This window comes from Pundamilia nyererei, unplaced genomic scaffold (assembly GCF_000239375.1).
Source record: "Pundamilia nyererei isolate P.nyererei 1_Seehausen unplaced genomic scaffold, PunNye1.0 scaffold00090, whole genome shotgun sequence".
Taxonomy (NCBI): Eukaryota; Metazoa; Chordata; class Actinopteri; order Cichliformes; family Cichlidae; genus Pundamilia; species Pundamilia nyererei.
Window position 1 is genome coordinate 767,497 of NW_005187491.1, and position 14,203 is coordinate 781,699.

Below are 14,203 nucleotides of genomic sequence, written 5' to 3' on the forward strand. Positions count from 1 at the left end.
TATATATATATAGATTAACTCAAGGAATGAATCACTGTTGTATCTATGTATAATAAATTTAGGAAGGAACCTGTTTTAAATTATATAATGTGTTGTTGGGGGAAAACAAATCATTTGTTCACATCACTTTATTTGAATCTATAAAAACTGCCAAGAGTAACACAGTTTGACAGGCATAAAATAGTATTTTTGCACCAATAAAGTGATTCACGTATAACTATTAGGTGAAAACATGACTTACCTCAGCGTGGTGCACAGGAAAATGGTTAGGTAGGTGGAAGGCAGAATAGGAAATTGTAGGCCTAAAACACTATCTGGAGCAGATAAGAAGTATCTGAAATTGACACCCTTCAGAAATAGAAAAGAAAACAGCAAAGATCTGACACAGTAGAGGTGCAATCTTTCAGTTTGTCTATCTGCTGTTCACTGAAGCCTCATCAGAAATTAGTGGAAGGGTGGCTGTCAAGAAGCCATTCTTAAGGAAGGGAAACAGGGAGAAAAGGATGTGGATACACAAGAAATGGACTGAAAACACATATTATGGAGTGATAAATCCAAACTTGAAATCAAATTTTGTCAGTTTGCACAGAGGTGGTCAGGAAAGATGTAGAACAGTGTGTATCTGTAAAGCGCATTGGAGACTGTCACAGTTTCGAGCTACATTTCAGCCAGGTGTGTTGAGTATCTGGTCAAAATTGCTAGAATTATGATTGCAGAAAAATGCCATCAGATTTTGGTCCATTAGGAAAGCATCTGAGTGGCTATGATCCCACATAAAAAATGCTGTAGAAGGATACCCGAATAGACCAGATATACCAAATACAGATTTTTAGCTTGGTAGAAGTGTGGAAACTCCAATGTATTTCCATGTATGTTTGCACTTTTTTCAGTAACTTGCGGCTCCCATTTTCCATTAATCTAAAGAAAATACAAAGAAATGAGGGGTGGCTCATGACTTTTGTATATGTCTGCTGTATCAGTGTTTGTTACAGACTCAGTGGTTTACAAATAAATGAACAAGAAGACAAAAATCATATTGAATAAAAAACAAATACAAGTACATATAGATATGTCTGTGAAGGTTCTCAGTCATCCAGGTCATCGTAGTCTAAGGAGCTTGGAAAGAAAAGTGTCTGGACTTCGAGTTGCTTGAAGACGTTTCACCTCTCATCCGAGAAGCTTCTTCAGTTCTAAGGTCAAATGGTGGAGAGTCCCAGATTTAAACGCAGTGGGAGTTTCCCCCCAAAGAGGGACAAATGACCCCCTGATGATCCTCTACCTAATCACATGAGCCAAGGTGTGAAAGCAGGTGTGGGTCACAATCAGCCAGGGTTTCGCGTGAGCTCATTGTGAAACCTGGCCCCACCCTATCATGTTATTTTCTGAGGTCAGATGGCCCAGGATGTGCGTGGGCGTTAAGGCGTCTGGGAAGGGATCTCAAAACTGGATTATAGATGAACGTTGGCATCCTCGAAAGAGTGACCTTTGTCCTCTAGATGCAGATGAACCGCTGAGTCTTGTCCCGTGGAGGTGGCTCTTCTATGTTGTGCCATGCACTTGTGAAGTGGCTTTTTGGTCTCTCCGATGTAGAGGTCTGGGTAGGGCTGGGCGATATGACCCAAAATTCATATCTCGATATTTTTTAGCTGGATGGCGATATAAGATATATATCTCGATATATTTTTTTTAAAGCCATAAAGTAAGAACAAAAAGAGAGTTCTTAGTCAAAGCTGTGTCCCAGATGTCACACAGGCACTTTTATTAACATAGAGCAGATGTACATAAAATTTACTCAAAAATAAATTATGAACATTTATTAAATAATAATGCTCCATAAATAAAAGAAAACAATGTTGTTTTTGTGTATAACAAAAAGCTCACAATTGTGCAGTCAAAATGTAAACTAAAAGACGCCGAGCACAATAACAGACAGATTTCACAGCTGCTCTGTTCCCAACTTGTACTGCGTGACTGACAGCCTGGAGTTTGTAATCCGCTTCGCAACCACGTCTCTTAACAGGAGCCATTTATGGTCCTTATACACAGTAGGGTAATATTACGTTGAAGCACAGTACGTATCACTCCGCTAGGCTCAGCCGTAATGCTCCGACAATCCATCAAGCGGTGCAGCTCCGTAGCTTACCAAAGTCGTACTAAAACATTTTTTGACAGATTGCTGAGCGCCGTGTTCCACATAAAATCGGTTCGCGGCCATCAAGCACAACCAGAATTCATACATAAGGCGCGCTGCCAACTTTTGAGAAAATGAAAGGATTTTAGTCCGTGCAGCACCTCTGGGCAGCATGGCGTTAGCGTGGTTAGCAAGTTAGCGTGGTTAGCTAGCTAACACGTTGATGTCGTCCAGCCCCACGCACGGGGCGATGCGCAGTAACTCGTTAACGGAGATTTGCCGTGTCCATCTTGTCGCTGCCTGCAGGTGAAGCGATGGGGGAGGAGGGGGAGTTGTGTTCAGTGAAGGAGATTCGAGGCCGAGTAACCTTGCGTAAAGACGAAAGTGGACGAAAGAGAGGCAAACTTGTGGCTCCACAAGTATAATTATAACGTAACATAGACTATATCGATATAAATGATATGGTCACATCTTATATCTCGTATAAAAATATATCGATATTTTTTAAAAACTCGATATATCGCCCAGCTCTAGGTCTGGGCATTCCTCGCTGCACTGTACAGCATACACTGCATTGTTAAGTTTGTGTTTAGGAGTTTTGTCTTTCGGGTGGACCAGTTTCACACCTGGACTTCCCTTAAGGAACACAATTGCACTTGCACTGCACACCAATTGGGAATCACTGACCTAATGTAATGGACATTTCAGTTGAATACACTAGCTTTTAGACAATATTTACACAATACTTGGAATTACAAACCAGTCTGTGCTGAAGTACAATGACATGCCTATAATTTTTGCTTGTGTTTATACACCGTTCTGGGATATTTTGTAAGTTACTCTGAAATAAATGATGAGCTTTTAAAACTTACACCAGCAACACCGTGGCAATTTAAATTAAGTGTGTAATAGTTTGAGACTGTGAAAATGCTGTAAACGATAATGAGATCACTGTGGTTTAACAAATCAAAGTAATTACTGCTACACTGTAACTCCATTTTATGGTTTCTGACACTACTATTTCTACCTTGTCTCAATCAGCTGCTGTACAGACTGTAAGAGAAAAAAAAGATACAATTGCTCTGCTGTTTAAAGGCATCCAGCAAGTGGAGTGTTTTCTTGTATGAAACTAAGTACATTGATTGATTTGAGTTAATCAGCACACCATGAATATCAATATGGCAGCTTCAGTTTGTGTTTACTGATCTCTTATGCTAGTCTTTTGTGATAATTGGATCTTCTCAAAAAAAAAAAAAGCAACCCAAAACAAACCCATTAATTAACTCAAATATGTAAACTGCGAATTTGTTCCTCACTTGGAGGAAAAATGGTTGCTCTACACTTTGTCTTTCTACCATTTTCTTCTCTGCTGATGAGTCTCCTTCTAAAAGTCCTCCTGTCCACTGCTAACATTTTTTCACATTGAGAGTTCTTTCAAGGGCTGTGGTGCTTTGTGAAATTTTTTTACCTCTGTCAGGATTTATTTTTAGGGTAGAGCATACCGCAGTTATCACTAGTAGCTACTCTTAAGTCCTAAGAAGTCCTGTGAATACAGGCCATAGATTATGCAAATAATCTATTTTGTTTACAAGTCCCAACCAACATGTACTTCAAGTTTCAGGGTATCCATGTAAATTAAGTGTTAAGAGTCTTTGAATGTGGTTAATTCTAGTGAATTGAGGGATTGTGATCTAACAGCAGTTACTATGTAGTTGCCGTAGCTATGCCACATAGCTCACATGCACCACAAAAATGTACAACATGATGCTACAGTTACTCTATAGATTGTTGTCTGCTGTTTTGTGACATATATGATATGTCACAGTAAATGGAAAAAATAACAAAATAATTCATTCATTGTTTATAGGTGTCTTTAATTCACAACTGTGTGAGGACATTTTACTCATCTGTAATATTGGATGTTAATACACAAAGAACCAAGCAGACACACAATATAGCTGCTCATTATGTCATTAATGTGCACTTTCTAAATTTAGCCCACGGCTACCATGTAGTTCAAAGTAACAGACTGTCCCTTATTAATGCACCTCTTCCCCTGTTCTCTTACTTTATCAGCTGCTGTTACCCAGAGTGAGCTACCTGACTCTGGTCACAGACAAGGTGAAAAAGCACTTCCTCAAAGTGATGAGAGCAGAGGATGTGGAGGAGATGTGGTTCGAGTACGAAGGAACGCCACTCAAATGGTGAGAGAATAACTGCTGTTGTTTGAACTCATTTCAACCAGTGCATCAATGGAGTTTTACTTTTCCAGTCGTAAGATGGTGGTTTGGCATTCGTGGAAGACAAATGTTAAAAGAACAGAATCTCATTCTCTGCTTATCATGTTTAAAGTTTGTTACTGTCATGATTATTTTTATAGAAATGTCTACTGATGAAATGTCTTTTGGCTGATCCAGTTAGTTTATTGTCCTACTTTATAAGACTGACACCATATTACAGCTAGCAGTATTATCTGGAAACTGGGTTGGGGTTTAATGTTATATTTAGGCATCATCTTGAAAATAAATGTAGTCAAATCTCTTCATTGGGAATAAATAATCTATTTGATGTAATTGTCTTTTGTTTTGCTGCCTTGTGTAAACATATATGTTCTCTAAAGTGTTGTGCAGTCAGGACTATGTATTCATGCCACTATCAACTTAAGCATTCGAGAACAGCACAGAAGCTTTTGCCAGTATTTGCATTTCTTTTGTGCCTACTGACTGCTAAAATCAGAGCCAGTTATAAAGATGGAATTACAGCATGTAGCCACAAGATGTCAGTAGTGCAACACAAGTAATAGTAAATCGCTAAATAAAAAAGTAGTCATTAATTACTTATTGTCATATAGAAAAGTAATTTTATCTTCTTAACCATTATGATAACCAGTATGATTAGCATATGAGTACAAACATGAAATGCATGCATTATTTTAGGCTCTGATGAAGAAAAGCCTCTTCATTTCTGAAACATCGAAGCGTGTTACAAACCCCTTTCTAAACACTGGAAGTTAGGATTAAAACTGTTATGATTATATGTTATGGTTAAACTTACCAAACCACTGCGCAAAAGAAAAAACATAGGATTATGTGAAACAAAGTCCTGATAAAATGATCTATGTAAAGATGTGACTAGACTCTCTAGTATAAGTCATAATCTTTAGTATAACTCACCAGCTGAAAGGCTTCTACAGGGGCCTGGATTTGAGTCAGTCCTGGGCCACCTCCAGTGTGTTTTCCTCCCAATCTCTCTCCCTGCTTCCTGTCTACTCTACTGTCTACAGGTGATGCAACTAATCAGCTTAAACGTTTCCAAGCCCAAAGATAGGGGTAAAACTAGTTTCTTGGCTTTGGGAACAGATGCTGAACACAAACATTCAACAGGTTTTTCTCTTGTACCATAATTTTGTTTTTGCATTTCATGGATACAGGCACTATCCAATTGGAGTCTTGTTTGACCTCCATGCTTCTAACAGCGTCTTACCCTGGAGCATCACTGTGCACTTTAAGGTAAGAGCTGATCACAAGTTTATTGATTTGATAAGTCTTAGCGCTCCTATCTAATTTGTTTCTAGAAGCATGAAGTTCTGTTAAACCTCTTACTTGCTCAGCTACAAATACAATACAAAATATTGGAAATAAATACACAACAAAATATTGAAATAGGGATGAATGAAGAGGATTACTCTGGTTGGTGAACCAAAGCAGAGACAAAAAGACTGTGTTAATTGCCAGTTAATTATTTGTAGATATGTCTGTAGATGTGTAAATAAAATGGCCTGAGAACATGTTTTCCTGTTTCTTGTGGTATCCCCATCATCGAGCTTTAAATATTTTTGCCATGTGAATATGTGTCAGAATTTTCCAGATCAGGACCTGCTCCACTGCCCATCCAGCTCTGTGATAGAGGCTCACTTCATGTCCAGCATCAAGGAGGCCGACGCCCTGAAGCACAAGAGCCAAGTTGTCAATGACATGCAGAAGAAAGACCACAAACAGCTGTGGATGGGCTTGCAGAACGGTGAGACACACGCACATGCCCATTTCAGGGTGTGGCGTTGACATGCACACAAAGAATACATCCAAACAGATTGGCAGATGATCATGATGCACAAACAAACCAAAGAGAGGGACGGTCTGAGTTTGCAAACTTCTTTCCAAACGCCCACCAGTTTGTATTTCCACACCATCATTCCAAGCAGATTAATCTCCTACCGGCTTTATAGAATAGTCAAAGCTTGTGTTGGGAGAGGTGTCAGGGAGAACTGGATGCCTCTGATTTGTGGTTTGTTGTAAAACTTGTTCTTGTTTTTGAATTGCAACCCAGTCTGCAACATGATGTGCCTGGAATGTCTGCTGGTCAAGCTGATTAAAATGGTAACTATAAACACATTAACCACCAGGACGGCAGCCACCCTTTGGACCACTCAGCAGCAAATGTGTCATCTTGGTTTTCTGTATAATTGCCTGCTTCTTAGTTATTATTAGAGCACACAAATGTTATTCCAGACCAGTCATGCTTATACCTAAATGTCTAAAGTGGAATTTATAGTTCTGCAAATGTGTCCGTCTGTGTACACGTTTCCATTTCAAGAGGGTGGAGAGAGGGATTTATACAGACTGCTGACGCACTCCCGTGCAGTCCTCCAAAATGCTACATCTACATCGCTGGAAGCGGATGACATATGCATCTCCCAGATGCTGACTGGTTGATAGTGGACCAAAACTACAGCAGAGTTCACCAGGAAAAGAAGAACTGCAAAAAAAAAAAACCCTTAAAGATAAAAAAAAAAATCCAGGATGAAAAGCACAGAAGGTGGCTGCAGTGAGCACTTCTCGACGTTGTCAACACTCAGTTTCAGTTCTTTGTATGTTATAACTTCACTCTTCTCCATGGCTGGCTGACATGGAGAAGAGTGTTTTTGGCTGATGGAGCAAAGCAAGAATGACCCACAGACTGGTTGTGCTTTTCCCCTGCCTCCATTTATTAACAGAGCTCACTGCAGGCACACAGGGTATCCTTGGACTGGGGCAAACAGTAAACACACCAGCCATCCTGAACAATAAATTCTGCTTAAAGTAGCAAAAGCCATTTATATGAATATTATTACAAATAAGTCTGCATCTAACGGTTCTTTTGGTTAGTTTGCATACTCTATGGATGTGAAAATTGTTAATGCCTATCTCTCAGATAGTTTGCTTATAGTTGTTATTATCCCATAACTGTCAAAACTGCACACTGTGCATGTGGCATTTGTAAGAGTCGAAAAGGTTTGCAGAAAAACCCAAGGGTGTCAAACCCGCAAAACTTCAGCTGCTTGTCTCTCTCCCACTTTCCCCTGAAACTCGTGGTGTGAAAATAACAAAATATCACATTATTATGAAAAGGCAGATAAAAGTGAATTTAGAAGATTCTTAAAAAGATAAGGTTATAAACTTGTTTTTTTAACTGTGGGTTTTGTTTAAAACTGCATTTAACAGAGAAGAAGCAAGTCCTTTTAACCTATCCAAAAAGAAGGAGTTGGCCCCAGACATGAAAGTGAAAGATGAAACTTAATCTGAACTAAAACTTTCACATCCAAAACAGACCAGAAACAGAGAGGTCTCAAACTTTCATCCAGGAGAGAGAAAAACAGACTGTTCATGTGAAAGTAAGGCAGGGATGCAGGTGGGGGGTTCGACATTAGCGTATGCTGTGTGGAAACATTTTGATGGTGAAAGATCACACTGTAACTAAAAGACTAAAATCTTGTGTTGCTTTGACAGTTGGCCCGAGTAATACTGACACTAAATTTCAGTTTTAGTGACGCGTCTCTATCTTTTACTTTAATCTCCATTTGAAGGTGCTGAGGTGTTTGAAAACTGGTGTTTCTCAGAGTTAAAGAACAATTTCATTCTCATTCTAGCACATGTCTTAGGCTAGGCATGTATTCAATTCAGTTCAGTTTTAATTTAAGCTACACCCACTCAAAACAACAGTGCTTTATATTGCACCCGCTCCAGCTCACTTAAAAACCAGAAAATCCCATAGAGACCATGCACCCAATCTTAAATCTTCACACTAATTAAAATTCAAGTGAAAGTGATGCATTTCCTTGGAAATTTTATGTAGTAAACATAAACAACACAGGCTGTTGTTTTTATTGTTTATGTAAATTGCTAATGATACCCAGAGACATGTGTCCGTCATTGCCACTGCAACACAATCTTCAAAATAAGAGCAATAAATGAGGGCCAGACTAATGAGTTAATCCGCAAATTGACCACCTCCTATGACCAGTTTTCATTCACTTTTTATATAAGTAAATAGATTTTATATAATTATGTCACTGTGAGTCATTTTAATCTTCACGGCCCACACTTTGAGAGTCATTGCCCTAAGCATTTGGGGACATTAAAAGGAAGAACTGTCTGTTAAGTAGAAGAGACTACAAGCAGCACCATCCCAGCCCACTAGCAACCCAGGACCTGTTAGTACTGTTGCTGCAGTGATCTGGATGAACTGAAGACTTTTAGAACAGCTCTCTGAGGCAGATGTTTCTCATTTTAATAGTATTGCGTATATTTAAGGCTATCCTACGCATTTGTTTCGTGAGTGTTAAGAGACACATCCTGGTCAAAAATGACTCGGAGATTCCTCAGTGCATTGCTGGAGGCCGGATAATGTTATCCAGAGTAAATGCCTGGATAGATGCCATGTTTCTGTTCAATAATCAAATTTTTTTTTTTTGTAATTTAGAAGTAAAAATGACAGATGTAAGATGTACCTGATGTACATCAGCACAGCGTTTTCTAACAGTATAACTGTGTGATGTCAGAAATATTGGTCACAGCAGAGAACCCTGTGGAGCCACGTTGCTAACTTTTGTCTGTGAGGAAGTGAAAGTTTGCATCTATCACATTAGTACAATTGAAAGCAGCACAGTACATTTCCTTTAATACCAACGGTGTATTCTACTCTCTGTAATAAAATGTAGTAGGTGGTATTGAGTGCTACACTGAGGTCGAGCAGGACAAGCACAGATCAGTCCACTGTCTAAGGTCATAAAAAATAAATAATAACCTTCACTAGCGCTGTTTCGTTGTTATGATGAACTCTAAATTCTGACTGAAACTCTTCAAATAAATCATTCCTCTGCAAACTATCGCATAGCAGATTTACAACAAGAATTGGAAGAGTTTTCAGAATGAAAGGAAGGTTTGAAATCAAGTAAGGGATTTTTAAGGAATTACTTAGGAACAGCAGCCTGAATTATTTTGTGATACATAAAGAAAAAAGTGTAATAACAATAATTTTTATTAATGGTAAGACTTATTTGAGTAATCTTTTAGGGACGGGGTCTAATAGGCATACTGATGACCTATTAAAAAGTTAGTTTTATCTTTGTGTGATTTTTATGTTATGTGTCTGTTTTTGTGTCAGATAAGTTCGACCAGTTCTGGGCCATGAACAGGAAGCTGATGGAATATCCCACTGAGGAGGGAGGCTTCAGATACATCCCTTTCAGGATATACCAGGTAACATACATAAGGACACACGAGTAAAACTTAAAAACCACAAACCAAACTCTTTCCCCCACAGAAATATGCTTTGAACATAGTATTTCCACTTTGCACAATGTATTTTTAATTCATTGAAAGGGAAATTTACCTCTTCTGCCCTGTAGATGGTGCCAAAGGGCTGTGCAAAAGTAAAGAGTGTTTCTTTAGCAGATAAATCAACCAATGATTTCTCCAGCTACTCACTGCCTCTCTTTGTCTACTGTAGTTTATTGTTGAGGTCACAAAAACTATTACTTGGAGTCACGATCTGTATTTAAAACAGCCTGTTGATTTGAAAGAAAGAAAGAAGGAAAGAAAAGACTAGAACTCTTGATGAAATGAAAGATAAAATGAACTCTTCTTTCCTTTAATTTTAAATCCTCAGATAATAATTCCTACACAATTTAAGAACTGTACCTAAGGATGGGTAAACATTGCTTCTGCCTGCTATAACTCTACATTAACAGTAAAAGAAAATCTTGTCAGTCATCCATGTTAACCTCTTCTTGGACCTTTTCTTGGTAGAGTCATAACTTTAATAAACAATAAGAGCCTTGGTTCATTCAGTTTAGAACACACAACCAAGTTTGCAGAGGAATGATTTACATGCCAGTCATAATATTCACCTGACACCTGAGTGTAGGTGGTTTTAATTTCTTTTTCATGCTGCCCGTAACTTCACTGCTTTACATGTTCCTACTTGTAGTCATGACCTATGATAAAACAGTCGCTCTGTAAATGATGAAAGCAAATCAAAAAAACAAAATATTTCTCGCAATATGCGTGTGATCTGTTGTGCCTGGGTTTCTGGGGAAGTTATTCATTTGTCCCTGTACATTTGATACCTGTAACACCCACAAGTTTGTCAGGAGTTTCATTGACCCATGTTCAGCCAATGTGTAAGCCTAAGGGTTCAGTCTGGTTTAAGGAGGTGCAGGCAGACAAGCAGCCTCAGGTCGGGTGTTTCCACTACGCCGATATAGCTTAATCCTGACTCAGGTAAAAAGTCCCTTTGGAGCACAGAAAAAAGAAGGGATGAATAAGCAACTGGAAAACATTAGCCGTCGCAAGCCAGACAGTGGGGGAAAGCGCTTTGAGTCAAGTGTTGGGGGTTTCTACACCGATCACAAATGGCCGAAAAACGTCTGGAAAATGAACTTTACAACTTCTAGAGTACTTGGTACAGTTCACAGAATGAGTAAAAATGCATTTCTACAACAAAACATGGCATGCTAGTGGACGAATCTGTAGCACCGCTGTAAACATATATAAAACAAGTCTGTTTTTATCTTACCGAAGAGTATCATTCAGTCCAGTCAGGGAAGTAAATGGCATGAACACATCTGGAATTTTGTAGCAAAACATGTTGACAGTCTGCTTTGAGTCTAATGCCTCATTGTGAGTGCAGAAAGTCCCATCACTGTTGTTCTGTGAACAATTTAAAACTTTAGTCTGTCAAGGCAAGTTAGGAAATATAATATGAAAAAAATGGAGTGGCAAACAGTGCAAAAAATAGATCTGGTCTTAAATGACTGTGTCAAGTGTTATGTTATGGAACCGAAAGAGATTTGTAGATGTTAATAGCACAGCAGGACTTCAGTGTAATGGTAAGATGCTAGAGTGAACTTTCCTACTAAGCATATTTTTCCGTCACCATATCTGCTGTGACTGCTGGTAATTTCCCATCATGACGATTTATTATCAAGTGTTTTAAGTTTTAATTAGACGTGCTGGGCTCCACATATGGCAGCATTTACATTCTACACAACAACAAGGGCGACGGAGCAGCTGTCAGTCACTGTCAGCGCTGACTGTTTTGCATGAAATTCAAAGCTGAAAATGCTTGTTTTTACTTTCACATCTTCAGCACATAAATAAAACATTTTACACTTCAACAAAAGCATTCTTGTTTTCAGTAATAAAACATTAGCGACGCTTTAAAGTGGTACACAGAAACATGCAGTCCAACCAGCTCAGCCCGCCCTCTCAGACATGCACTTGTTGCAGCCACAAAGCTATGTAACTTCTCGTGGGTTGAAGAAACCCAAACCTTTCTACTTTTGGACATTTTTCATGACTTAATTGAAAGTTTCAATGGTCATTTATGAGCTGTGTTGGTTTCATGACAATTGTAGCATCAAAGCCTGTTACGAGCTCACATTGTAATTTCCAAATACACTAGAGAATGTCAGCATCATTCCTGAAAAGTCTGGATTGTTGTGGAGATGGTGTGGTTTTAGTCTTACAAACTGCTAAATATTTACAACCAAAGAAAGTCTGGAAAGTCTAAAGAAGAGTGGGAACAGAATCAGTTCATTATGATTTTAAAAATACTGCAGCTTTCTGCAGTGCTGGCAATTACTTTCACGGTCTTAAAGTCCTATGAGTGTCCACAGAGGTTTGCAAAAATTGTTTGGAGAAACCAAAACTCATGAATGTCTGTACTGTTTCATAAGTAGGGCACAGCTTTGCTGAGCAGTAACTGTGGCTAAGTAAGTAGCCTGCTTTTAGAAAGGCAACGTTTTGCTTTTACCTAGATGACCAGACACCCTTTTGTTTTTGTTTGTTGTCGTTTCTCTCAAATGCTGTGCTCTACGGTGTTATGTCTACAGACTTAATGCTTCTTTATGACATAGTTACAGTTTGAGGTAATGAGGCTAATTGGGGATAACTCAGTAATAATTCCTAATTGACAAAGTTAGCGGCATTTATTCCTTTATTTTATTAGTTTATTACATGCTGATTACATACCTCCAACTAGGTGTGGGCAATATAGACACAAAATTACTTCACAGTATTTCAAGGAAATTTCCAAGAATGATATTTCTGAAATTTTTAAAAAGCAATGTTTTGTCATGATTGCAGCTTGTAGGCAGCAGGGTTATTCGCGGAAACAAATGAAGAGCATTTTCCATCCTTTTTTTCCAACGAGCTTCTGTCATTGGTGACAAACTACTTAAATTAAAGTGTGAATTTATTTTAATAAGTTGCCAGCAGCAGCAGGGTAGTGAAGTGCTGTAATATAGTGCTATGACTAAAGTCACTTAACCTTGTAACTCTTTAGCGGCATGCATATTGCCACAAATTAAAAAGTGAATTAAAACATCTCAGGTAAAAAATATTTTTTATCATAGGTCGAGGTTTTTAACCAGTTGCTTAAGGCCCTGATTTTCCACCAGGTAACCGCATCAGTAATTTCTATCCACCGTTTGCTCTTCCTGTCATATGGAGTGCAACGAGTGACTGATCCAGAGATGCTCGGTTGAGTCATTTGTTTACTTTTGCTAATATATCCTCCTCGCGTGCTTTCATACCTTGGTTGTGCTCGACAAGTGTGTCTTTACCTCGATTGTGTCTTTACCTCGAGTGTGTCTTTACCTCGAGTGGTGAAACAAGCGTTGTGTTTGCACCTTAAGCGGTAACAGTCTTCTTGCATATTTTGCAAAGTATTGTGTTTTTCTAGAGGTTGTTGATGTAGCTATCTTTATAGCCACAAAATCATCATCAGAGGCTGCCACACAGCTCTCGTTCTCAGATATGCTTGGGCTAGTCTCGTTGTACAACCATATCATTAATATTGCAATATGATACTTTTATATCATGTAAAAACGTACATTGACATCACTGGCGATATGACATGGCACAGCTGCACCTGTATGATCACACAGCATAGCAGCAGGAACAGTTTTGGATTCTGTAATAATCAAAATAGAACCGAGTTAATAACACCTCTTGGTGTATTGTTAAATCTTCCACATAGTTTACATGATGGCTTGTTCCATCACTTCTAGTATTATGTTTGCAATAATGTAAGACTGGTCTATTTCACTTTAAGGGTTCAATTAAGCAATAAGTGTTACATATCCAGTGTCTGAAAATGTCTGGCTAAACCTGATCATCTTAAGTTCAATGTTTTTAAAAACTCATTGCAAACCCAGAGGAGTAGTATGAAGCTAGTTCAACACAGCCAGACCTTTCTTTGGATTATGCTTCAACAACACAGTTGTAGAGGACTGTTAGCAGTCATCTGTCAACCACTGGTATCAAGAGAAAAATGCATGTTTCTGACTGGTTGTGAGTGGTCGTCTGCCGAGCTCAGCTGCAAAGATGATGCTGCACCAAAAGCCGCCTTATGATTGCTTTGGTCACTAGCAGATTGCTGCGGTTGTCTGTCGTTAGTGTGAAAGACACCAGCTAATTTGCAACGACTCACAATTTTCCTCTATGAGTAGCACAAACTAAATCACTTTTCACTCTTTCACTACCACTTGTTGAGTAGTTTGCCTGTATTTGCTGCCAGGTTGCTGCTGTCTGTCATACAGAACAACAGCAACCTATTAGCAAATAAAGCATTTACAAGGAGGTTTTCAGTGCAGCACCGTATACCTCTTTGCAACTAATTTCATACTAGCAACATCCAGAAACCACTGTCAGCAGCCAAAATACACGCTTTCCCTAGCGATCAACAGTTAACAGGTTGCTGATGAGTCTCTAGACCTGCATGAATGAGACTTGAGAAGTTGACTTGCCA

At 38.8% G+C, this 14,203-nt stretch overlaps 1 protein-coding gene across 4 annotated transcripts in view; it reads left to right on the forward strand.

The window, feature by feature from the left end:
- The window catches only part of atg5 (ATG5 autophagy related 5 homolog (S. cerevisiae)), a 48,067-nt gene that overhangs the window by 1,450 nt on the left and 32,414 nt on the right, over nucleotides 1-14,203 (forward strand). For all 4 annotated transcript variants that reach the window (XM_005739187.1, XM_005739190.1, XM_005739188.1 and 1 more), the window contains exons 3-6: nucleotides 4,208-4,335; nucleotides 5,562-5,640; nucleotides 5,989-6,151; nucleotides 9,554-9,648. In XM_005739187.1, coding sequence (XP_005739244.1) covers nucleotides 4,208-4,335; nucleotides 5,562-5,640; nucleotides 5,989-6,151; nucleotides 9,554-9,648 — 465 coding nt within the window. The remainder of the gene's footprint in view (nucleotides 1-4,207; nucleotides 4,336-5,561; nucleotides 5,641-5,988; nucleotides 6,152-9,553; nucleotides 9,649-14,203) is intronic.